This window comes from Gouania willdenowi, chromosome 5 (genome assembly GCF_900634775.1).
Source record: "Gouania willdenowi chromosome 5, fGouWil2.1, whole genome shotgun sequence".
Taxonomy (NCBI): domain Eukaryota; kingdom Metazoa; phylum Chordata; class Actinopteri; order Blenniiformes; family Gobiesocidae; genus Gouania; species Gouania willdenowi.
The window spans coordinates 5,325,078-5,350,119 of record NC_041048.1 but is presented as its reverse complement, the minus strand read 5'-3'; the positions used below and the strand labels follow the sequence as shown (position 1 = coordinate 5,350,119).

The following is a 25,042-nucleotide window of genomic DNA, read 5'->3' as shown; positions in this document are numbered from 1 at the left end:
GAGAAAAAATGTCTCCTTTCGTCATTCATTATTCACACTGAGTCACAGCCCGGAGAGGAGAAAAGGGGGGAGGGAAAAGTGAGGAAGTAAACAAGGTTAGTCTACAGTGTTCTGTTTCTCCACCAAACATTTGATGGTATACTCTGAATTTCTATGCTCTGATTTGAGAAAACAAACAGAAAAAATCCCGATTGTGACAATGTAACATGAAGGCTGGAAGCTTTTGGAAGTATTAAGCTTTCCTTTTGCTCACTCAGGTGGTTCTCACCAGGGTTGGGGTCAATTACATTTGTCACAGTTTTCAATTATCCATGTTCAATTACAATTCAATAATGATTATAGTTACCAGCATTTTCCCCAATTACAATTCAATTACAATTGGTTTATTATCCTCAGAAAGTCAATTACATCTACGTACTCAATAACTAAACTTTAATTACAATTCATCACAATTACTGAGCCTGAAATGAATAAGCTAATAAAAGTTAACCTTCCTCTTGTGTTAGCATCTCTTATGATGACGGGTTCTAAATCATCTGTAAAATTCACTAATAACAAATATCTATCATCTAATTTAATTCCTATTTATTGATTACCTTGTTAGGCTTCCTAATCAATGAAAATATAGGTTTTAATATTTTTGTTGTGGGCGTCTGAGCCTTTTTTCTGTCAGTATACTCCTAGATTTTATTTTTTTTAAATGGTATAATGGAGCAAAGCTTGATATGAAACGTATTTTGATAATTGTTAACTACATGCTGTATGTGTAAAACTGTACATAGAACTGTATCATGCTTCCCCAGTTTTGTGTTAAATTATAATTGACATTTTTTATAGAATTTTCATGGCAACTCCAATTACAAAGTTAATTATCTGACCTCAATTATAATTTCATTACGATTACGACCACAACAGATGTTTAAATTACAATTACAAATATAATTATGCCATAATTGTAATTAATTAACAATTACACATTTGTAATTGACCCCGACCCTGGTTCTCAGTGAAACTGGGCATGGCCACTGTACAGGTCGTGAGCAAAGGGCCTATGCTGGAGTAAAAAACACATACATTGCAGATGTAATTCAGTTTCAAGGAGGACTGTTTTAAAACATGTATTAACTCAAATTTGTCATTAAATACCAAGAAGAATTAAACATAAGGCGGGACATTTTTAGTGTGTATTTATATATTTGGTCCTCACAAGGTCATACTTGACCTTGACATTTCACAAAGCTTTTTCTTAAGCTGACAGAACCAGAGGTAGCCTTGATTTACACACACAAGCTTTTGGTGGACAACACGGTTATGATAAAGTGCATTAACTTCTATTCGTAAGCATAGGCCAGCGTCAAAAGTACTTTACAGATTCAGACAAAATTTGGACCAAAGACCGCTTGTACCCCATGGAAGATTCTGTTAAACTTTTGAGGGGATCTGGATCAGTTTAAAAAATGTATATATCCATACTCATCCACGCTCCACCGAGTTTCATCCCGATCATATCCGGATTACGAATGTCATCGCGATTTTTTAAAACAATGGGGGTGTCCATACATTTGGACCTACTGTATTGTAATTAATGAGGATAGAATTTTCTGACAAGCCTTTAAAAGTGTGAGTGATCATATGTACCATGATCAGGATCACTGATCCAGAGATTTCCGAGTGCTCTTGTTTCTTTAAAGTTGATATCCAGAGTTTCTGAGAAATCTGTGTTTATGATTATTTTAAAATGCAAAAGAAATACCTAAAACTAGTCTTTTACTCAAGTCTACTGCCGGTGGTCATTCATATACATTAATGTATATAAGTCCCTCCTTTGTCCTTTAGAACCCTATACAAATCGAAACGATCGCCGAGTGCTCCCAGCCAATAGTCTTTGACTTTGTGTTTTTGAACTTTGCACGGAAACAAAGGCCTCGCGTCACAACAGCAAACAGGTAAATATGATTTTGGCTCTTACCTGACACATAGACCTATATGAATGCAACCCGATGCGACCTTGTTATGTTCCGCCATGCGCATGCAGAAAAGTAGAGGCGTGGCTTCTGGTAGATTGGGAGAGGCGGTGGGAGGAAGTGAGGCTGTTTAAGGCGGGACATTGAGACGTTTCTCAGAAACTCCGGATATCAGCTTTCAGCAATACCAAATATTTTGCCACTTTCATTTACAGCGCATGTATCGAGTGCAGTACTATCTTTAAAGGGTGACTAAACACCTTCACCACTTTTTTCTGCTGAAAACAAATGTATTCGGTATGAAGTAATGTTGTCGACAGATCCTAGTCCAACTCTTTACATTTTAGTCAAAGTATTTCAATTTGACCTAATTTGTTGTAAGATGTAAGAGTGACTGCCTTCCATAGGTTGAAACCCATGGAAGGCAGTCACCCTAACCCTTCCATGGGTTGAAACCAAGCTATTACAGTCAAATCTTATCTATTGGCTGAGAACGGTGGTTTGTGACCCTTCAATAAAAACTAGCACCTGTTGACTCTGCAATCTGTGGTAAGTAGGTTAGGTTGAGAGAATTGTGAATAAAGAGTTAGAGTGAATATTGAGTAGCTGGTTAGCATAGCATGGATTGTTCTTTGGAGATTTTATTGTATAAACTGAGCATGTCATGATCGAGGCATTTCTTGAATTTTTCCCCTAGTGGCTGATCTGCCAAAACCTGGGTTTGAGTTGCTCCTTAAGAAGCTTAGTAAATGTTATTTATTAGGTTCAGAAAAGCGTTGTGTGCTGGTTCTGTTTCCTTAACCCTGTCTCATGCTAGAGGGTTTATCATACTTCATTTCAATGGATTCCAGATTAGGTGACCGTGACATCATCAGTGGGTGTGTCACATTCACATTGAAGACAAGAACTCGTAAACAAGAATAGTTAGCTTTGTTTGGCATGGCAATAGCAATGTCTGAAAAAATACAAAACATATACATATACTTTTTAACTCAGAAGTTTAGTGTATCTCCTGATTCTCTAGAGTTGGCACTCATTGTATTGTTGGACAAAAGTAATTATCTAATCAAAATCAACAGAACTTTTGGCGTGTAGTGTTTTGGCACAATTTTCTTAACTTTTGCGGTGTGGTGAACTGATGCTTTAGTTCTGCAGGTTTAAAAGTGGCCTGCCTCCATGAAATGACTAAGAATCAAAATTGAAACTAGAGCTGGAACCAGTACTTTAGTGATCTGAACTAGGTCATACGGTTCGGAAACGGCTAATCGATTGGTTTTTTTAATCGCGACCTGCTAATTAAGCTCGTCCTCAACAGGCTGTAAGTGTGCTTTTCAATTTGTGCAATAAACTATCAACACAATCTCGTGGTTAAATGCCACCCTGTCACAAAAAATAGACTTTTATGTTTTGTGTGTGCCAACACGACTTTTCTTTTTTGTGTGCTGCGGGCACAATTTTCAAACTCAACGGGTTTCGGTCAGAAGAAATTTTGTGCGATTGCATCTTATTGCAGCACTTCATCAAGGGTTTGGATTATGGTTAAGACCAGAAATCGCTTTTTCGTGACATGCAACTCGAACAAATATTGTGACCTGCAGCACATAAAACATGAAGGGATTGTGTTGCCACGCACAAAAATTCACAAACTTTGTGAGACTGAGCTCTAAAGTATTGTAAGTATTCTATTTAAGGTGCCCTTCGTACAAGGCCTTAAGGTTCATGCCTAGGTTCAATAATTTGCTTCCAGTGTTCATGTCAACAAACACCCTCCTAAATATAGAATTTCTGTAGGAATCATCAAAAAAAGGTCTGCTTTGAAAATAGGAGGTGGTCTTGTAAGCATTACAGTGTCAGTGACGTCAGTAAATATTCATAACAAACTGAACCACTATGAATGTTGACAGTATTTGTGAAACATAGTAAGATAATATCACACAGCTTTCTAATCCCATGAGACACCATTGGAGGCATCTGGTGGGGGGATCGTGTCCCACCCTAAACTGCACCATCTGACAAAATCAATATGTACATGTCAGGTTAACACAAAGAAATGCTAAATTTCAATCCCGCAATTCAAAACCACAATAATATTCACAGGTTGTGTCCACGCCTTGGTAAATCACAGCGTCATTTGTTCCCGTGTAAATTATTTTGTGTTGAAACATTTTAAAGATCATAAAAACTGTTGAACTATCACAACAAAGTATTGAAATATCCCCAACACAATCACGAGAAACTAGATTTTTCTTAGATTCCTCCATAAATCACTAAGATAATAAGTTAATAAAGGAAACATCGACACACAATTTCGTTCTATCTACAGTCATTCCACTGGCCTCAGTCCCGGGTGTTGATAGGTTGGGAAACAGTTTGTATAAAAACCATGTGCAAAAAAGTTGTTTTCTTGGGTGACATCTGATGGAAAACGTTAAGTAACATTGTGAATATCTACATATCCCCTTACTGTTGCTGGTCTACGTTTACCATGCATTTGAGGTGTCACTTTGTGCATGTGTTTGATTGAAATCAAGTCGCTTAAAATAATGGTGCAGACGACTTTATGGATGACTCAAGGTATTATTGCATGATTTCCTGCACTGCAGAATTTACACTAATGCTGTTTGCATATATTGTCTGTTGGCAGGATTAGGTCATAAGTATGGATTTTGACAACATTTTAACCAAAGATAGACCTTATTCCATTAGATTTTGGAGAGGATCTGGAACAATATACTGATTCTGGATCAGGTTAAAAAAAATCCTAATCTCTAATAATTTGCGAAATTTCAAAAATTCATACCTAACGAACCAATCTATGAAATTTTATTTAGGGTTGATTTTCCAATTACACCTCCAAGTTTCATCCAGATGTGATCTGGTTTCTTGCATTTCTTTGCAATTTTTCGAAAGAAATATGGGTGCCCATACATTTGGACCTACTGTATCATTAATTATGGAGTGAATTAAAGAGTGAATCTCGATCCGGATCATGGATCGAGATAACTGATTCACTAACTAATATCTGGCAAGGAAGATATTTGTTGCTCGGCGGAGGTTTGTAGAAAATGTTTTAGATGGATCTGTAAACAATGCTTTGATGACAATTATACAATATTTTTTTGGATGTTGAAGTGAAGCTGAAGTGAGAGTTATGTGTCTCATCCTTTTTGCACAGTTCAGGTACACCAAATCATTGTGTTCCTTTAAGATTTGAGTCCCAACTTAGATTTTGACACTAATTTTCCTCATTATTCTAAGTCAACGCATAAAGCATGTGATGACATGAACTCTAATTGTTTGGTTGTTTGCTATTGGTTGTAACATGCAAACACTTGGTTTTATGTGATGGGCTTTACACACACAAACGTACAGTGCTTTACAGTGGTTCTACTCACATAAAGCCACCTGTTGATGTGATGCACAGTAAAGACAGTGAAGATGTTTTTCATCTCGTATATTTAAACAAGGAACAATGGAGCATTTGTGTCAATCATCTTGTCCTTAAAGCCAGTGGCAGCTCCTCTTTGTGCTTCACATGTAAAGGATGATTTGTGTATTTCATATGTTGATTACTTGCATGGTTTTATCATCTAATTACTTCAACACATGTGCTTCATGCTGCTGTCCATAGAGTAGTAAATAATGCATTGACACCAGAAACATGACTCAAATGGACAGGCAGGAGGCTGGGTGGCAAATATTGGGTGTGAGTTCGCAGGGGAGGTCAGGTAATGTACTGCAAGTACCAGAAAGGACAAACCTAGCATCTAGCTTTGAGGTTTAAGGTTGCAACAAATCAAACCCAATGATTTTTTGCCCCTCAAAACATGTACAATACCCTAAAATACTGGAGAAATTTGAACTAAAAAGGGTGTTCACCACTGGGGCGAAAAAAGGACAGTCCTTTGTATTCAAAACCAGACTAAAAGCCCCAACAAGTAGGTCAAACTAAATGTTGCATTTCCATGATCAGATCACCCTTTTTCTACACACACTTTAGTCAGATGTGGTGTCCATGCATTTAGACAGTGGTCACTGTCAGCAAAGAGCTAGAACACATGATGTCCTCATGGTTGTCCAGCCTAGTCCCATGAGTCAGCAGCTCCTCTACTGTCGTCCAGTCATCCAACAGCTTTCTGTTCCGCAAACGGCTCAGCTTTCTCTGACTGAGCTCCAGGACCGTGTTGCACCGTCCATCTCCCTCTCCTCTGATGTCCATTCCTCCTCCATCTATGACTGATGCTCCTCTTCCTCCCACTGTGATAAGTCCTCCCCTGTTGGGGGTGTCCCGTACAGTCCCTGCTCTCGCTTGCAATTGCTGCTGCCTTTGCTCACGGGCTAACAAGAAGTGTTCCCTCCTCTCTGTTCGGCTCCAATACCGACCTAGCAGCATGTCAGTACTCGTCTCCTCATCCGTGCTCATCCCGCTGCGCTCATCAGCCAGCTGCGATGCTCTGTCTCTCAGTAACTGGCTTCTTGAGACCCGAGAGTTAGGGTTAGGTTTGGAGCTTGGAGGAACCTTTGGCTGAGTCATGCTGGAACTTGTGTTGATCTGTGTTTTATTTGCATCCCATCCAGAAGCAGCGCCGCCACCAGTGTGACCTTCCAGCGTGCTGTAGAGACCTCTTCCTCCACTGCCCCCGTGAGACTGCCGACTGGCCTGTTTAGGCCACGTATCGTTGATGTCTCCGACCTGAGGAGGGTGGACCACACCCTGGTGGTTATAATGTTGCTCTCTGGCACGGCTTCTCTCCAGCTCTTGTCGTTCTCTTTCCATCTCCTCCTGGATCTTTCTCTCCCTCTCAAGCTCTTTCTCCTGTTGCATTAGCCGGTTTTGTTTCATTTCTCTCTCCATCTCTTGTTCTCCCTCATCCATAACCGGCTCAGGCATCAAAATCCGTTCCTGCGAGTGCCACCAGTCGTGATGAGGGATCTGCCCGTTAGGATTGCTCTCATAGCAGTGCTCATGATTGTTACCAACCATACAATGTCCTAGAGCTGAGGGGTGTTGCTGAGGAGATAGAGACATCCCTGCAGCATGAGAAGGCATCAGTAGCTCTCCTTGCTCTGACACACCTCGTGGACCAACGTTGGGTGGAGGGACGCCTCCACAGTGGTGTAGTGTTGCTGCACAGTAGGAGGGGGAGGCTGGGTGACTGGCCCTGCGGCGGTACTCATGAGGAGGAGGGTGATAGTGCAAGGTTCGGCTTCTCCTCAGCATCCCCATTGAGCTGGAACTTTGATAATGCTGCTGCTGCTGAATGGGAACCAGCGGTCTCCGGTGGCTGGACGGGGTGCTGCAGGTGGAGAGGACGGGACCGGCCATTCGTGGGACCCCAGCATGACTGTATGAAGGGTTAAAAAGAGCTCCACTGCTGGAGCTGTGACGGTTCAGGCAGGGTCGGTCAGCTTTGTGAAACTGGACTGATGAGACCCTGAAAACAAAGAAACAAAAAGTAACCTCAACTATTTTTGCAAATAAATTTACTTCACAAGTAGATGTGATCCTTAACAAGTGATTGGGAAATAATTGGTATTACTATCAGTGTTAATCATAGTTTTCATAGATTCCATTCAGTAATACTTTACTTGAAGTTGTATACATAAGGCTGACATTACACTGTCATGAATAAGGTGTCATGAAGGCTGTAACTTAGTGTCGTTTGCTAAATTATGACACCTTTGAAGCTATGTTGGCATTTTTTGGGTTAGGTGGAGGGATCTAGTGGGGCTAGGTAAAGTAACGTTTTTTCTCAATGAGACGCCCGAGAAGTTCTGAGCCTTCCCAGTTAGATGGGAATCAAAGGTAGGCACAGGCCAACGCCTTTCTTTGGTGTTCGGTTAGGGTTAGGGTTAGGGTTAGGGGTTATGTTTAACAAAGAGTTAGGGTAAGGGTAACGAACAACACCTAATGACAGCCTTCATGACAGCTTATTCATGCTAATGAGAGTAACGAGTCATCAGGGTAGGCAAGGCAGGCAGTGCCTACCCAAGGGTGAACTGATATTTTGATTATTTGTTTTAATTATAATATAATTATAAATTATTTATTTTTCAATTTCCGATAGCCTACAGTACCTATAAGTTTTAAAGTGTTAGCATTTTGTGCTTTTCATAGCCCAAATTGCTAAACATCGCTATTTCCTAACCGCTGTAAGGCAGAAGGAGGCCACACCCTTTCTCAAAAGCACATTGCTGCTCTGCCTCTGTTCCCGTAGCGTGTTTTATGTGTTTGCGCATGCGCAGTCAGTTCCCCAAGATGACAATCATTTAATCATCCAAAGGCAGCTCTCTACGCTGCCTTTGGACGTAACCGTGCTATGCTAAATGCTATACGTAAGTTCACAGTGCATTAGTGAAGTCATATCACGTGACCGCTGCTGCTACGTTCTTTTTTTTGAGGAAAAACGACAGTTTTTAAAAGATGAGAGACCAACACCTGAGCTACCAGACCTTCAGCAAAGGTAATGTCAGAAAATTGTTTGTATTTTCTACAGTGAAAGGCACACAAGGAAGGATTTTGGCTTTGTGGATGCGCCTCTCTGAGGCTGTTCTGAGTTGTTGTCACGAGATATATCTTGTATGGAGGCTATACTAAATAACTGTTTATGTTTATTTAATGGTGCTTTACAAAGTTGATTTTGATGGCTAAATGCTCGTTCATGTGGATCTTAATGGGTTTTTTCTTTCTCATTATGAATTTCATATTTTTATAAGCGCATTGAGATGACTTTGTTGTAAATTGCGCTAAATGAACGCCAGCAGAAACATATGACATTGTCATTGGTGTTGACATTGGTGGCCTCGATTAGGAACGCCCTGCCCACCCAACCCTAGTGCTCACGGCACGTCACTGCTAATGACAGGTGTCATGTCATAATAATGACAGCCTGATGTTAGCTTAATTTTTTAAGTGGCAATAGCGAGACGACTTAATAAAAAAAAACTACATGTGAACTCAAACTAGATACAAATGTATTGATATTTGCTTTAACTTGTTCACCTGAAGAGTCTTCGAGGTGGAAGGTCCATCATAGGACCCTGGTCCTCTTCCATCTCCAGCTGCAGGCGCTGACAATGAGGCTGCATGGTCAGTGCCTCGGGAATAGCCTCCAGTAGCTCCCGATGACTTTTGGGACAGCTGTCGCGCCTCTCACGCCTCTCGCATACTTCGCCCTGATGTTGCAGCCTGGCATTGTACAGACGCATCCGCTTCTCCAGCAGCCTTTGGAAGTGTCTGAACTCTCCAGTGCTCACACTGTAAAAGCCTGAGTCACTGAGCTCTGACGAAATGAAAGATTCAGAAGAAGGGGAGCCACCTCCATAACCACCGCATCCTCCTGGAGCAAGACCCCCGTGGGAATGACAATCTTCCAGGCCTCCTTCCTCGGTTTCAAGGCCTGACAGGTCACCTTGATGGATGGAGCCATCAGTCCAACCCAGACCGCTGTCCAGCTCATGGTGAAGAGGCAGATAGCCCAGCGGCTTGTCCAGCATGTAGTCCTCATCATCGGTCTGGAGCAAAGTGCACACAGTTCAAGAGATTGTAAAAGAAATTTCATGCAAAACAGTTTATGCAATAACTAAACATTGCACTTCTTTTCCACTTAGCTCAACTGAATTTACTTTATTCAAACCAAGATGTCGCTACTGGACAAAAGCTGAAGAATTGTGGTTTTTTGGATACCTGACTGTGACAGGCATTGGGCTCCTCCATGCTTGTGTTGCAGCATCCCATCAGGCAGTTGTGTCCCTTTGGTCGACGATGAGCAAGTTTAGAATCCTGGGTGTTAAATATGAAATGTCATTTTTTTGGTGATTTCGAAGTAACGAGTTTTAACACAAATTTAAACGTGTGTGTTAATAACCAACACAAAATTACAAAACTTAGGTCTGTTTACTTGGAACTAAATTCACTTTCCATGATTCAACATTTTTCTACCATCATTTCAAGTGTGCAGTTTAGCATTTTTATGTAAACATATTTGTGTGGTTCTCAGTGTCACCTGGTGATTGATATCCACTGTGTCCCGTGGGGAGCTGGAAAGGTAGCTGTAGCGTCCATCACAGTGGTCTTGTGGCAAAGATAGATGGTTGTAATAATGTCTGAGAAGGACAAAAAAGGGACAATTTGGCATTTTTACAAACCATATTTGGACATTTTTGATAATCATGACTAAGGAACTGAATCAAGCTGTGTTTATCTTTTCATTAGATTCCTCAGCAAGTGGTGTCTATTCAAGTTTTACAAATACTTTTACATATACATCCTGTAAGCTGAGTGTGCAAATGCATTCATGTGTGAGCATGTTTTATTACGTAACATGATGTTAATTGGAACCTTTACTACAAATTGGTTGCTTGTTGAGTAAAATACAATAGCAGAATAACCTAAATAAAAGACCCAAAGAAAAAATGTTAAATTGACTTGTTGTTGTTGTTCTTGGTTAATGGCGTGTTGCAACCAACTTGAATAGGTGCATATCACCACCTACTGTACTGGAGTATGTAAATCTTGGTGCCATCTACTTTCGGCTGCTAGAAAAAAATATATAATAATATTTTTTTTTTAAATGGTAAATGGACTGCCATGCAAGGTGCAAGTCGACCATTGGGAGCAACATAGGGTTCAGGGTCCTGCCCAAGGACACTTTGACAAGTATAGACTGGGATCGAACCCCCAACCTCTTTATCAGAAGGAAACCTCTTTGCATACATAACAAACCGCAATAGGAATTTACAGCATTTTAATTTCTCAGAAAAAATACATACAGTATTTAAGGGATAATCATCTGGAAAAGCACAGTATTGAACTAAAATTTTTTATTTATTATTATTCATTAAATTTATGAAAAATTCTGAGTAGTGAAGGCAAGTGATGCTCCTCGTTGAGGAACATCTGACAGACCACTGAACACTCACACCACGGTTGGTGTCAATTACATTTTTATTTATTTGTTAATTATGTTTTGGGTTCAATGAAAATATAGGTTTAATATTTTTTTTCAATGTTAAAATGTGGGAAAGCTTGATATGAAAACACATTTTCATAATTGTTACCTACATATGTAGAACTGTAGATAGAACTGTAACATGGTTCCGCAGTTTTGCCTTAAATTATAATTGACAATTTTCATAGAATTGTCAATTATAATTGAATAGAATTACAAAGCGAATTACAATTTAATTACAAGTACGACAGAAACAAATTTTTAAAATTACAATTACATTTATAATTACGCCATAATTGTAATAAATCATCAATTATGCAATTGCAGTTATAATTTTATGCATCAATGCCGATGTGTTGCTCTTTGTAAAACTACGTCCACACCCATCATAACACAGTGACATGAGTGAACACCACTGAGAAGAAAAACCTCTATTTACTCTTCATAATCTCAGAAAACATCAGCCTGTGGGTGCTGCCGGAAGTGGTCAATGTTCAGGTTGTGTACCTGTCCTGGAAGGAGGGGCTCGATGTGTTAAGCCCCGCCCCCATCAGTGGCAGTGGTAGGTTGAGATGCTGTAAGTTAAGTGGAAGTGGTTCCCACGATGCTGCTCCTTTGCCACCACGCGCCCTCTGGCTCTTGATCTGCATTGTGATTGGACGTTGATTGGCAGCGAGGATTCGCAAAGCATCCCGTTGGCTCATGTGTGCTAGGCTCCGCCCATTCGTCTTTAAGGAAAAAAAGAAGCAGCTATGTTTTAGAGATCAATCACACATCCATGGCCAAGCCCAGGACAGCTGGTCAAAAATAAATACATACTTAATGTCTCTCATGTTGGACTTGTCCTTTATTTTGAAAGAAACTTTTCTTTTGACAGGCATACTGTGAAATGCATGTTGCACAAGAAAACATATAGATTTAATAAAAAAAAAAAAAAAAAAAAAAAAAAGATATACTGTATGTGTGTTTTGAACACTAAAAAAAAACTAAATTTGGTTGGTTGAATTCTAAAAAAAAGTGGGTCACGATTTAATGACAGGGGAAAAATGTGGGCCCCAGGGTGAGACCAGTTGAGAACCCAACTCCCAATTACGATGTGAACACACAAGTTAATTTAACACTAATTATGATCACACATGCTGCAGTTACATGATATTAAGTTTATAATTACTGATAATAGGAAAGTTATTTAAGTCAGTCAAACATTGGAAACGTTTAAAGAGGCCATGGATGAAAAGACGATTACAGACACAAATGTGAATTATTTAATCAGAGATGATAAAACACAGTAAAATAATCTACATAATTTTGCTATACTTTGTCTCTGTGTTAATACAAACAAAGCCACAAACACATTAAAGCAATGAGCTGCACAATGAAAAGTCAACTCATCATGCTTTGCGTACCATTCAAGATGGCGACCTCGCTGGCTCTTTAAACCTAAAAAAAAGCTCTTCTTTAAAAGGCAATACTTTGATTTACATGATGATATAAGTACAATGTTTTCCCTACTCTGCAAATAATTTCTTGATTTTATTATTGATTCATTATGAGCTTTTACAAACACCAGGGAAGTTTTATAGTAAATATGTGTAGGTTGTATATCATTGTTATGTGACTTAGAAATTTGATCACACTTTACTTGAAGTTTTATACATAAAGGCTGACATTACGCTGTCATTATTATGACACTTATCATTAGCATGAATAAGGTGTCATGAAGTGTCATTCATTACCCTAACCCCTAATCCTAACCTGAACCCTAACCCCACTAGATCCCTCCACTAACCCAAAAAATGCCAACATAGCTCCAAAGGTGTCATAATCCAGTGGATGACAATGATTGACAGCTTTCATGACATCTTATTCATGCTAATGACAGATAATGACTGCATAATGTCAGCCTTATGTATAAAACTTCAAGTAAAGTGTTACCAGAATTTAATTATGTATGAATATATAGATATATAGAAGATTTGCCCCTGGTGATGTCATTTTTACATTATAAATGTCTTATTAGTGATTTATTTAGGGCTCTCAGTCTTCTGTTTGTTTAGTAGGTAGAACAAAAATGACTCTTCTGATGTTGAAGGATGTGGATTATTGATGACCTTAAACAATGTCCAAACATTGACGTGTTGGAAATAAATTATAGAGAATTTTTTTTTTCATGAGATACAAATATGACAAGCTTAGATTATGCTATGCTGGCCTTTTTTTTTTTTTTTTTTAATTTTATGTAGAATTATTTAAAGGTGACCGTGGGATAGTTCATTGGATGTTTTATTGAAGCACTGAGATTGAATGAGTTAATAAGTTATGGAATACATCAGAATACATCAGTGTCGTGACAGAGGCTGATGTTTTTATTGGAGCGACCAGATTGGGGCCATTGCGCATTCATGAAACATAAGGAATAATTTCCTTATGTAGCATACAACATGCTAATATCAATGCATGAAGAACATATTTATAATATTTTTCAATGCATTTTTTTTTTTACAGTGAAAATGTAATAGCTGTCATCTTTTACAGTGTTACCAGCCTTCATTTGCTAACTATGCATTCTCTGGTTTCAACCAAACATCTCAGGCACTGAGAGAAAAGTCTTCCTCTGGCACATTTACTGTACAAACTACTTCCTGTGGCAGAACTGTGGGATTACCTCCCCTAAACTCTAATGACTCTATGAAAATGACGTTAAAGTGTAAAGTGGCCCCTTTGAATGAATGTAATGGCTGTTCACCTTCCTCGACGGCTCCAATCAATCTAACATTCAGGTTTTTGGATTGTGGGAGAAAACCCACACAAGCACGGGGAGAACATGCAAACTCCACAAAGAAAGGATCAGAGTTGATCACAGGACCGTCTTGCTGCAAAGAAGATGTGCTAACCACTTTGTCACCGTGCTCCCATAATTAGCAACCATTTATCAATTAACCCTATTCAACATGTTTGGTAAAATGTTGTGATATTAATCAAGAGGCAGTGGCTATCCGTACGGTTGTCGTATCAATATGAGTCAGTAGTGGCGAGTGCAATCCTCGACGTTGTTGTTTGCTGGGGGAGCAGACTGAGGGTCGCAGACGCCAACAGACTTATCCACATGGCCAGTGACGTTGTGGGGATTAAATGGACTCTGACAGTGGTGACAAAGAGGAGAAGCCTTTCCAAGGTGAAGGCCATCTTGGTCAATGAGTCCCACCCACTCCATGATGTGCTGGTCAGTCACAGAAGAACCTTCAGCACCAGGCTGATCCAACCATGGACGCTACAAGAAATCATTCCTGTCTGTGGCGATCAAACTTATTATTCATCACTGTAACCTCATAGCTTGATTGTTGTACATATCTAAATCATATTTGTATATTTGTATTATTTTTGTAAATATCTGTATTATATTTGTTTATAATTTGTATATTTGTATTATTATTATTATTAGTAGTAGTAGTAGTAGTATTATCTATCCTACTTTATTTTCTACTACTGTAATGTGTGTGTATCTGGTCCCTATTTTTAACAGTGTTTTACTTAATTACTGTATACACTTATTTAATGTTTATTCTTTCTTTCATTTTTATTAATGTTTTTATTCTTTTATTTGTGATTTTTCTCTGTGGCTGTAACAAACGCAATTTCCCCCTGGGATTAATAAAGGAATTCTGATTCTGATTCTGATTCTGATTCTGATTCTGATTCTGATATACCAACATTCTATTTGTGCACAGCACTCCTCAATGGCCAGTTTAGGTCGCGTGACTAACACTAAACCTAAGACTCAACCTTTACCTAACCCTAACCCTAACCCTAAAAATTGTTGCGATATTGGGTTATAACCTAACCCTAGACCTAAGACGTTACGTACATGTATTTTGGTAAACATACCAATAGCACCGGAGGTTGTCCGTACGACAACCGTACAAATAGAAACTTTCTAATTAAGAAAGATGATGAAATGGAAACAAAACAAAGAGGGTAAAGTGGCAGAGAAATGGGAAACCACTGAAATAGAGTTCAGGAAAGTCTAAGTTCCTACAACAGGGGTGGTCAGATTGATACAGAAACTAATAACATCATTTTTACAACAGGTTGTAACAGTTATTGTATCTCATAAATGTTTGCAATTGATGTTTAATTAATTGTGCCAAATAATCAGAATCAGAATCAGAATAGTTTTATTTGCCAAGTAGAGTTTTAACAATATAAGGAATAGGACTTGGTGGATGGTGCAAAAAAAAAAAAAAAACTAAACAAAAAACAAACCAGAGACCAGAACCAGATGTTCTGTGCATGTTGTTGATTCTCAACTGGAAAAGGAAACATTTAAAAACAAAATGAGCCACACTAAACCCTCAAAGTTGTATAAATTTGAATAAAACAATGTAAGCAGATCTTTGAAATGGCAAAAACGTGCATTAATGGATCATAATCATCACTTTATTATAATCCCACAATTTGTCCAGCTGGAAGATGCTAATGACATCAGGGAAACCCTTTCCAAGAACAAACAGCCTGAAACAATGCTAGAATACAGTGTGTAACACGCGCTAAAGAATCCTCCATATGGAAGGTGGGACCCAATGTTCCAAAGCATAACAGTGCATCATTCAGCCATGTGTTGCCATGAAACACACACTCCTCACACACACTACAAGGCATGTGTCACACACACACACACACACACACACAAATGTACAGAAGAAATGTGAATAATCAGATTTAGTCACTTTCTTGCAATGTTCAACAACTGCAGTGAATTGGTTTTAAACCTATAAGTTTCTACCTTTAGGTTACATAACTACATTCAGTAATCATACATACTATGACATGTGATATGATATCCATAGCATCTACAATGGGTGTGTCAAGTTCATGAGTAACATTTGGGGGGCGGACCAGAAAAAAACAAAACATTTGACTTTCCAACACTGTATGGCTACTGCTGGGAACGATAATTAACAACTGTACCTGTTTTTCATCCAAATGTTGTTCTCATGCACCACCACTGATGTCATGTTAGCCTCAAAAAGTGCGACAATGTGACATTTTTGGAGTTTTCACGGATTGAAAACAAAAACATTGGCGGAGGTCGATATTTTGGTTTTTCACTGAAACACCTGATTACTGCCGAAATCGGAGAGAAGTCATATCACGGAAAAACACGATAAACAAACCAGAACAAAGTGATGTCAAGTGACTCAATGTCTGACAAAGAAACACAAGAAATCACGTTAAGAATACAAAAAAACATGTAGCTTTATCGCCATCTTTGCATTCTTTTACGAAACTCCAAATCCCACAATGCAACACACAAAATATTTCTGAAGTTATAGTCACACGACCATTTAAAAACGAATGTGGAGTAAAATTGTGAAGAAATTCTACCATTTTTTGGAAGAAATTAAAAAAAGAAATGTAAAAAAAAATTGTCAGGGTCAGCCTTCCTGCCAGGCAAACCAGGCGGCCGGCTTGGGCACCATCTGCTGGAGCGGTGCCACAATGTAGCCCCCCTCCCCCAAATAAAAAAAAAAAAATAATTAAAAATATAAAATAAACATGAAACACCATTTACAACCACTGTACATTTTTTTTAATCTCATTTGAATATTAATATTAAAAATCTTTATTTATCCATGTTTATGCATATTTATCATAATTTAATTCTTGTTCTATTCTATATAATTCTATTGTGTTCTTTGGTTTTAATATTTTTATTACTGACTATTAGAACCAAACAAAAAAGTAGAAATTTCATTGCACTAAAACTTTTATATTTTATTTTAACTTTTGATTTCACTGTTTTGCATTGCCTTTGGATTTTGCACCATTGTTGTTGTTGTTCCCTCAGGATATTTGCACTGTGTTATATTGTATTATAGTGTATTATACAAATTTTTAAAATCGGTTGTATTTCTTTCAATGGTTTGTTGTGTCACAGAATTGCATTTTTTTGTCTTGATTTTTAAAATAAATAGTGTATAGACTTAAAAAAAAAACAATAACTACTTGTTGGGGGTGGCAAAGTCCACTCTTGCTTGGGGCATCAAATGACCTAAAGCCGGCCCTGGTTATAGTCCCCAGCAGTTTTACTTTAGAGAAATCAAAAGGTATATGTTCAAGAGAAAGCACTAAGTCACAAATGTTTAGGAGTGAACAGTAGGATGCGTTACTTTTGACTTCATTACGTTTGTACGTATTGTCCTCATTACGTGGTACAAAGTCATTCTGTGGACTTTATGGACATTATGGTCGGCCCACAGCCGTGATGTCGACACTTTAAAGTAGGGAAACTCATTTTAGTTCAGGTTCAAATACAGTCCTATTCCATCTCAAGTAAAATGCAGATTTTAGATGGGAAAATTAGCAATTCCATCATTGGTGTGCTCTAGTTTGCACTTCCACATATACAGTAAATTATATACAGTATGAAAGGCACCAACAATATCCCATCAATAAGTGACAAATTCAGATTACACATACATTACACATAGTTATTTGATTTTGTGACCAATTTTTATTCAGTTTGGGGCCATTTTTTGTACTATTTGAGTTCCTACAACAATTTGAGATAAAAAATGATGATTTTAATTGAATTTGTGTATTTGGAGGGAATTAGTTGATATTTCACACAATGATAAATGTTTTCTCTGTCATTTTTACATTCTCCTGCAGGCTGAATTAGATTCTGTACAGGGCCGGATTAGGCCCCCGGGTCTTGAGTTTGACACATGCTTTAAAAGAAAAGGGGTTATTGTACAAAGCAAAAGTTCAGAATAAGTTTGGGTTTGAGGAACCACCAGTTTAAGACGTTTAATCCATCAGGCATTTTATAATTTGTACATAAATTGGCCTATACTTACAATCTAGATCATGTTTTAACATATTTTGTTCCTCATATAATTAGACAAATTACATTATTTTCTATGTATAAATCACATCAGGAGGTGTTTTTCATCCAAAAACAACAAGAGGTTCAGTTTTCTTAAAAAAAACATTTCAAGTGCAATAAATGAATGAATGTCACTGATTGTCAATTTTCTGCGATGGCTTATTTTTTCCAAAACACTGTAATGATCTAGAAGATAATTTCAGGTTAGACAAACATAATAACGATGGCTAGTGTTCAGCTGGTTTAGCTGCCAGCCTATGGCTTAGAAAGAGGATTTTAGACTAAGGCTGGAGGAACAGACTCTGCTGTGTACTCTGGAATTTTGAAGCTTCTGCAGCTTTTTTTTTTTCCCCAAAATCCCAAACCCCAGATTTCCAAACAGGAATAGATTCTGAGAAAACAACTTGAATAAATATTGCATTTGCAGGCTCTTCTGGAATTCTGTTCTGAGATTTAACATTATGATCTTTTTTAGTTACAATTTCACTGATCAGATATTTATACTATACAAAACAAAGATTGCAAATTATCACTAAGAATAAACACTTCCCTAATGGCATGAGTCAAAAAATAACAACCACGGTGTCTGAAAGTGCTAATTTCGACTGTGCTTTCACACTAAAAATGTGACGTGAGAAGTCTGTGGTACAAACTGCGTGGGGGGGTGAATATTAAAGATACAACTGCTTACCTAATCAGAACATGCTGTTAAGCTCTGGAGTTATGGGAGTTTCGTCCTCACACGTAAACTAAGGTATATTTCAGTTGGTTTGTTTAATTAAAAAGACCAAAAACAGCAAAACAACCATCAAAACTCCTAAAGGAATGCATCAATACAGTCATGCATTATGGGTAAAAGAGCTTTCATCATTACAGGGATCAAATCCTAGCTCACATTCTGCCATTTAAATGAATATATGTCCTCAATATTGTTCTAAATACTGGTTTAATGTTACGCAATTGGTCACAAGACACTATATGGTCGGATGGAGGACGGTTTTTCCAGTGCATGATACGCAGTCAGAGCAAGTCAAATAAAATGTGCACATATGTGTTTAAAGTTTAAGGAAAATGCATGAAAACCTGCATTCCCTCTTGCTTCAATTGTAACATGAAATCCAGAACATCATGACAATCATGAGTCACCACAGAAATGCTCGCACACATCAATGTACAGCGAGAGATGGGAAGCACAAAATGGCACCTGAATGTACGGTGGGTGCAGAGAGGCGAGCTCTCAGGAGGTAAAGATAGGAACAAGGAGATATGACTCATACAAGTACATTATCCAATTATGAAATTACATTTATTAAGGAAATATGGTTGCCTGTGGTCCACGCACACACACACACACACAAGCACAGTAGCCGTGATCTTGATTCCATTTAAATCTGCACAGGAAGCTTTAGCATGAACATCTTCTTTAATATATATATTAAAAACATTTAAAAAAAAGAAAGCATAAGCATCAGTTTTGTCAGAATCTCACCGATTGGTCGCTCATCCATGGTCCAGATAGCCAGCACCCCATCGTCACGGCAACAGTGGAGACAGCTTTCTTTGATTTGGATGAGATTCAGCAATGCTGCTGCTGCTGCTTCCTTCAGCAGATCCTCTTTCTTCTTCTGGGTTCTCTCTCCCCTCCTCCCTTTCACTTCGCCTCCCTGCTCAGCATGTGTGCTATTTGCTTGATGTTTCTCCTCTTTTGCTCTCATTTATCATCTTGTTTCCTCAGCATCTCCATCCTTGCCCCTCCCTGTTCTCCAGTGCTCCAGATCCGAGCATCATCCAGCACGCACAGACATACACTTTCAATACACGAGGAGATGCAACCATAGAGGAGAGCACAGGCTGGCACAGTGAGTTCAGAGATGGAGAGGGGAAACACTCAGCCTCACAGCCAGCACGGTGTCTGATTGGAGGCTTTTCCTGGGTGGGGGAGCCAATCAGACGCTGCGTTTTCCCTGTGGACGTTTTCCTCTGTGGCTGAAAGTGCTCGACGAAGCCTAGTGCAGGATGCAGCCTCTGCTGCAGTAGTGCACGCACTCACTAACCGAGCGAATACAACATGCATCCATCCATCTACTAACTATACCCACAGGGTCTCCCCCTAACAGATGCATTGTGGGAGATGAAGTATAGCCCATAAATGTTCCTATCAAGAGTGTGTTGTCTAAGCCAGAAGTGCCCACACACTTTCTACTTCTAAAATGGTCTGGTCATGGAGATGGAGATGTGCATTAGTAACAGGATGTATATTGATACAGTCTAAGGATGGCCCACTTATTTATTTAAAATCAAACCTGAATATTACAGCAAACTAATGCAGACAAGCCTGCAATGATGAAAGCAGAACCAACGCCTTATTTTTGCACCAATATGTAAAAAACAATCATATACAGTAAATAGGTCAGGCAACGACGGTTGCTGGGCGCTAGATGACAATCAACTTTCGTTTTTCGGGGTCTGAGCGTTGATGCGTATACATCCATAGATTATACCTACCAAATTTCACCCCGATCCGTTCACGAATAACAGAGGAGTAGCGATTTTAACTAGCGTACACAACAAGAAGAAAAAGAAGAAGAAGAACAACAACAAAGTGAGTGGCGTTTTCAGTTCGGTAACCCGACCTAAAAAAAAATGGCGGCTTAGTGGTTAGCCATCCGCCTCACCGCAAGAAGGCCCTGGGTTCAAGTCCTGGGGTGGAGACTTGGGTCCTTCCTGTGTGGAGTTTGCATGTTCTGCCCGTGCTGGCGTGGGTTTACTCCGGGTCCTCCGGTTTCTTACCACAATCCAAAAACATGACTGTTAGGTTAACTGGAGTTGCTAAATGTGAGTGTCAGTTGTTGTTTGTCTGAGTGTTGCCCTGCGATGGACTGGCGCCCTGTTCAGGGTGTACCCATAGCTAGCACTCAATGAGAGCTGGGGTTAGGCACCAGCAGACAAAATGTCAGGGTCACAAAATGGATGAATGGATTAATGGATGTCTGAAAGGTTTCAGTAATAAAATGGTCAAAATTTCTTGCTTTTTTTTTTAGCTTTAGGTAAAATGTGTATTAAATGAATATACAGTATAATATTGTTTTAAATCGATCAATGGCCTCTGAATTGAGTTGAAAATGCAACCGTGGCAGACTGTGAATATAGGCAAATATACCGTATATGATCCAAAGGATCAACATCGTATTGTGCCATCATGAAACTGGTGACTCTGACTCCTAACTCTCTTAGGACCAACTCTTCATTGATGGGAACCGCGACTAATCTTTATTAGAGCTTTGCAGCAGTTAAAGCTGCAGTTTATAGAATATGTGAGAATATGTCTGAATTCACTGGCATCCTCGTGAACGTGCATAACTGTGGAGCTCTTTGTGACTCTTTTCTCAATAGAGACTAGTGACAAATCTCGGCTTCATCTTGTGTTATTGGATATTTTTTCCAATGTTTTAGAGACCTGAAAGCAAGTATCACTCTCTAGTTACTGTTCTTAAAAGCAGCAGCTGGTGCTGTGAGCTCCTCCCCGCCACAAAGCTCACAGTCGGCTGCAGTGAACCCAGAGCAAACCCACACCATTCCACATCCAGACTGCAAATGAACTGCGTCTGTTCTCTCCACCTTGGAGTTGCTTCTCTTAGGTTTACACGCAATTTATCTCATCTGTTCTCACTCTCCCTCTGACAGCAGTACGTAGGGCGGACGGCAGTACGCGCGGACCTCTGTCGAGTCTGTTCCACTCAAATATGTTTTAAACTTTAATATTCTGTTACTTCACCATGTTGGTCTTCGTTTTCCCGTTTGCGTTGCCATGTAACCGTTGTACCTAAACCGCAATGGTGACTTCTGCTGGAACGCTCGCCATTGCACCTTTACTACAGATAGGAATGTGAACACGCATCGACGTTAGTCAGGCAGCCAATCGTAATGCCCCAAAACAGCTCATTAAGCACTCTGTTTGTAATTAAAGGTTCAGTATTATGCTTTTTTTTACCCAACTCCATTTGTTCTAAGAACTCCAACAACAAAACAACATAGTATTTGAGGTTTATTTTTCCAAACTCGCCTGTTTTCTGAAGTTTTAGCCCTCTGAAAAGTGACTTTCTGAGCAATTCTAAAAACAGGCTGATTTGCAGCCTACTTATGCATATTCATGAGTCGGCGTGTCTGTAGACGCTGACTTTTTGCTATGCACACACTCTTGTTATTGTTTTCAGCCAAAAAACTGCAAATTACAGTAAAACACATGGATATTTAAGAGGCTATTGTGATTTTGAGTCACACAAACACTGCGATGTGCGGCACACACATCAATGTCCCTACTACAAAACTGCACCTTGACAGTGATGTGTCCCGGATTACGCTAACTATCATTCACAAACACAGCCAGACCCCATCCTTTCCGCTTACCGCTCTCCGTCGTCCTGTCACCACGTGAAAGTTGAAAGCTCTCCAATTTGAGTCCGGTGTTAGCGCCGTTAGCTCATCTATCTTATTGGAGATGGATCTAACATTACCCGTGACGAGTGCTAACAGCTGATGGGTGTAAACAATGTTGTTGTGGCTCAGAGCAGTGACTCCCGACATGATTGCAAAGACTGCAGACACAAGCAGCAGAAAAAGTAGTGCAGTTTGCATTTACATACAGTATATGACAATAAAGTATAATATATATTCTGTATTAAACCGCAGTGTTTGTTTTAGCTGTAAGATTGTTTGAGAGGGAGGAGCTCACATTCTTATAGGGTAGGGTAGGAGGTATTATGTCCATGGTAGGAGGAGAGAGGATTGTCAGGAGGAGGAGTTTCCTGTAGGTGACGTCAGGTCCCGTTTGGAGCTGACTTTTTACAAAATGTGGAATAACAAGGGAGGGAGGAAACATAGCTTTTTCAACTTTGGCCCTCTGAATGAGGCTAAACGGTTGTATATCACTGTAACAAAACCATCAGAAAGTGATTTTTTATATCATACCTCCCCTATAAATAAAGTTGAATTGAATTGACTAGAATCTCTGATTGGCTGAAAAGTCGCGTCACGCTCCTTGATTTCTAAAGCTTAAATACAGAGCCAAGAGATTAGAAGAGTCCACTCAGAACACTTTGAATTACAATATGCTCAAAGGTTAGCATGGATTTATGACCAAATGAAGCCCAAAAAAAACTTTCATACTGCAGCTTTAACCCTATCCCTGAATGTAATGTTGTAATAAATAGAAATTGGACCAAATAAATACCAATCCAAATACATGACCCAGCAGCTGCACAAACAAATTTTTCTTCTTCTTCTTCTTCTTCTTCTTCTTCTTCTTCTTCTTCTTCTTCTTCTTCTTCTTCTTCTAATAAATCCAAATTATGCATTATCTCCGTTTTTTTGAAGGCGTCTGGCAACCCACTCCCTGTGTCTCGCGACCCCAAATGGGGTGCTGACTCAAAGGTTGAGAACCCCTGCTTTAGAGTTTACATTATTTTTCACTCAGAATTTTAATATCAGATCAAAAATATCACCATTTCGCATTAATTTAGATACATATTACAATGTATTGGAAGGTACATTTCCTCTCCATTAAAATCATGCTTCCTCTCAGGTTAGATGACAGTATAGACTTGGTAACTGTTGGGTTGGACAGCTACAAACATCACGTATATGGGCACAGTATCAGGAAAAAACATCCATTCCTTACATTGTTCATGCCCCGCCCCTATGCAGCATAATGCACATGTATGTAGGTCTCCCTTCATGTGATTTACTCTGAGATCCTGCTCTCTTCGGTTGCTGTGGCAACCAGTTAGCCTGCCTAAATATATGAATCGTGTGCGTTTCTTGCGTTTTTCACTGAAGTGAAGATGCAAAGAGGTAAATCTGTGTCTAGGAAGTATATGACAGTTCAGAGTACATAATGTTTAATGTCAGAGATGAAACGTTGTGCACCTCTCACTCGTGCTGCTGAAGCTGAAAAGCACGACTCTGACGATGGATGCATCTGGATGCTTGTCACTGAGCTCTGCCATTTCTGCACTGATGTACGGAGGCGGGCAGGGGAGATAGATAGAGTATGTGGCAGAGTGCACACATACACACACACACACACACACACACACTGTAAAACCTCTGCTGCGACTCACAGACCTGTCTGTGTCTAAAAATGGAAAGAACAGTTGCTGTTGCTGAGAAGCCACAAGACGCCTGGGATTCAAAGCAAGGCCGCACATTCTCAGCAGCAGCAGGCATTCATGTGTGCACGCACAAGCCTGGAAGAGAAGTGATGTGGATTGAAAGAGGCAGCAGTGTAAACTCAGTGAGTGTCACAAAGGCATCATGCTGGGAGGGGGGCAGAGGTGAAAGTACTCACGTTACTGCAATTGCTTTTATGGTACTTGTACTTTTTTCAGTATATTTCTAAATCAGTCATTTCACTTGTACTTAAAGGGGCAGTGTTATGAAAAAAAATCACTTTTTAATGGTTTTGCTACAGTGATAAACATTCCTTTAGCCTCATTCAGAGGGACAAAGTTGAAAAAGTTGTGTTTCCTTTGTTATTCCACATTTTGTAAAAAGTCAGCTCCAAACAGGCGAGTTGGATTTTTCCCCCACTTTAACCGCTGGACCTCGTCGTTCAAATCGGGGACGTCACGTCACTTGAGGTTAAGATAACTTGAGGTTGCATCATTTGCATTGATTTGAGTGTAATCTTGTCACTTCAGTCGCTACAGTCGCGTTCGGTGTGAATGCACCTTAAGAATGCAAGCTCCTCCCTCTCAAACTACCTCATAGGTAAAACAAACATAGCGAAGGCAGGTTCATATCACAGTTAATAATTGAACAGCAGCGTGAGCGCTCCAAATCAATTTTTAGCAGCCGTTATATCGCCTCGTATCGCCTTCATGGGATGATCTGACGTGTTTGTGACCCAATGCGGCACAGCGGTTGGACAAAACAATGGACGATCGTCTTAAATTGACAATTTCTGTGGTCATAAGAGGTGCAAATTTTAAAAAAAAGCAATGTAGCAGCTCATGTAAATGTTTGAAACAGCGTACTCAGCTGATAGTTGAGAGTTTAACTCTCTGTGGGGGAAGAATGAGCGGTTACAATCAGTTCCATTTTTAGTAGCCGTTATACCACCTCATATTGCCTTTATGGGATGATCTGACGTGTTTGTGACCCAATGCGGCACAGCGGTTAGACAAAACAATGAACTATCGTCTTAAATTGACTATTTCTGTGGTCAGAAGAGGTGAAGA

The 25,042-nt window shown here is 39.4% G+C and overlaps 1 protein-coding gene across 2 annotated transcripts; it reads right to left on the bottom strand.

The window, feature by feature from the left end:
- Window positions 1-786: 786 nt before the first annotated feature.
- Window positions 787-19,836, bottom strand: LOC114463882 (uncharacterized). Of its 2 annotated transcripts, XM_028447739.1 has the most exons (6): window positions 19,294-19,836; window positions 11,423-11,643; window positions 9,971-10,070; window positions 9,652-9,747; window positions 8,968-9,479; window positions 787-7,399 (listed from the first exon to the last, which is right to left on the bottom strand). In XM_028447739.1, exons 1-6 carry the CDS (start codon window positions 19,333-19,335, stop codon window positions 5,986-5,988), a joined length of 2,385 nt encoding a protein of 794 aa, XP_028303540.1. In that variant the 5' UTR covers window positions 19,336-19,836; the 3' UTR covers window positions 787-5,985. The 2 variants fall into 2 exon arrangements, with proteins under 2 accessions (XP_028303540.1, XP_028303541.1); XM_028447740.1 differs by lacking the exon at window positions 11,423-11,643.
- Between the last annotated feature and the right edge of the window lie 5,206 nt (window positions 19,837-25,042).

Coding starts and splice junctions, on each gene's coding strand:
- LOC114463882 (XM_028447739.1), bottom strand. CDS start 19,335: ATGGGGTGCTGGCTATCTGGACCATGGATGAGCGACCAATCG. Junction 10,071..11,422: donor AGCCCCTCCTTCCAGGACAG/GTACACAACCTG, acceptor TGTCCTTCTCAG/ACATTATTACAACCATCTAT. Junction 9,748..9,970: donor CAGTGGATATCAATCACCAG/GTGACACTGAGA, acceptor TTTAACACCCAG/GATTCTAAACTTGCTCATCG.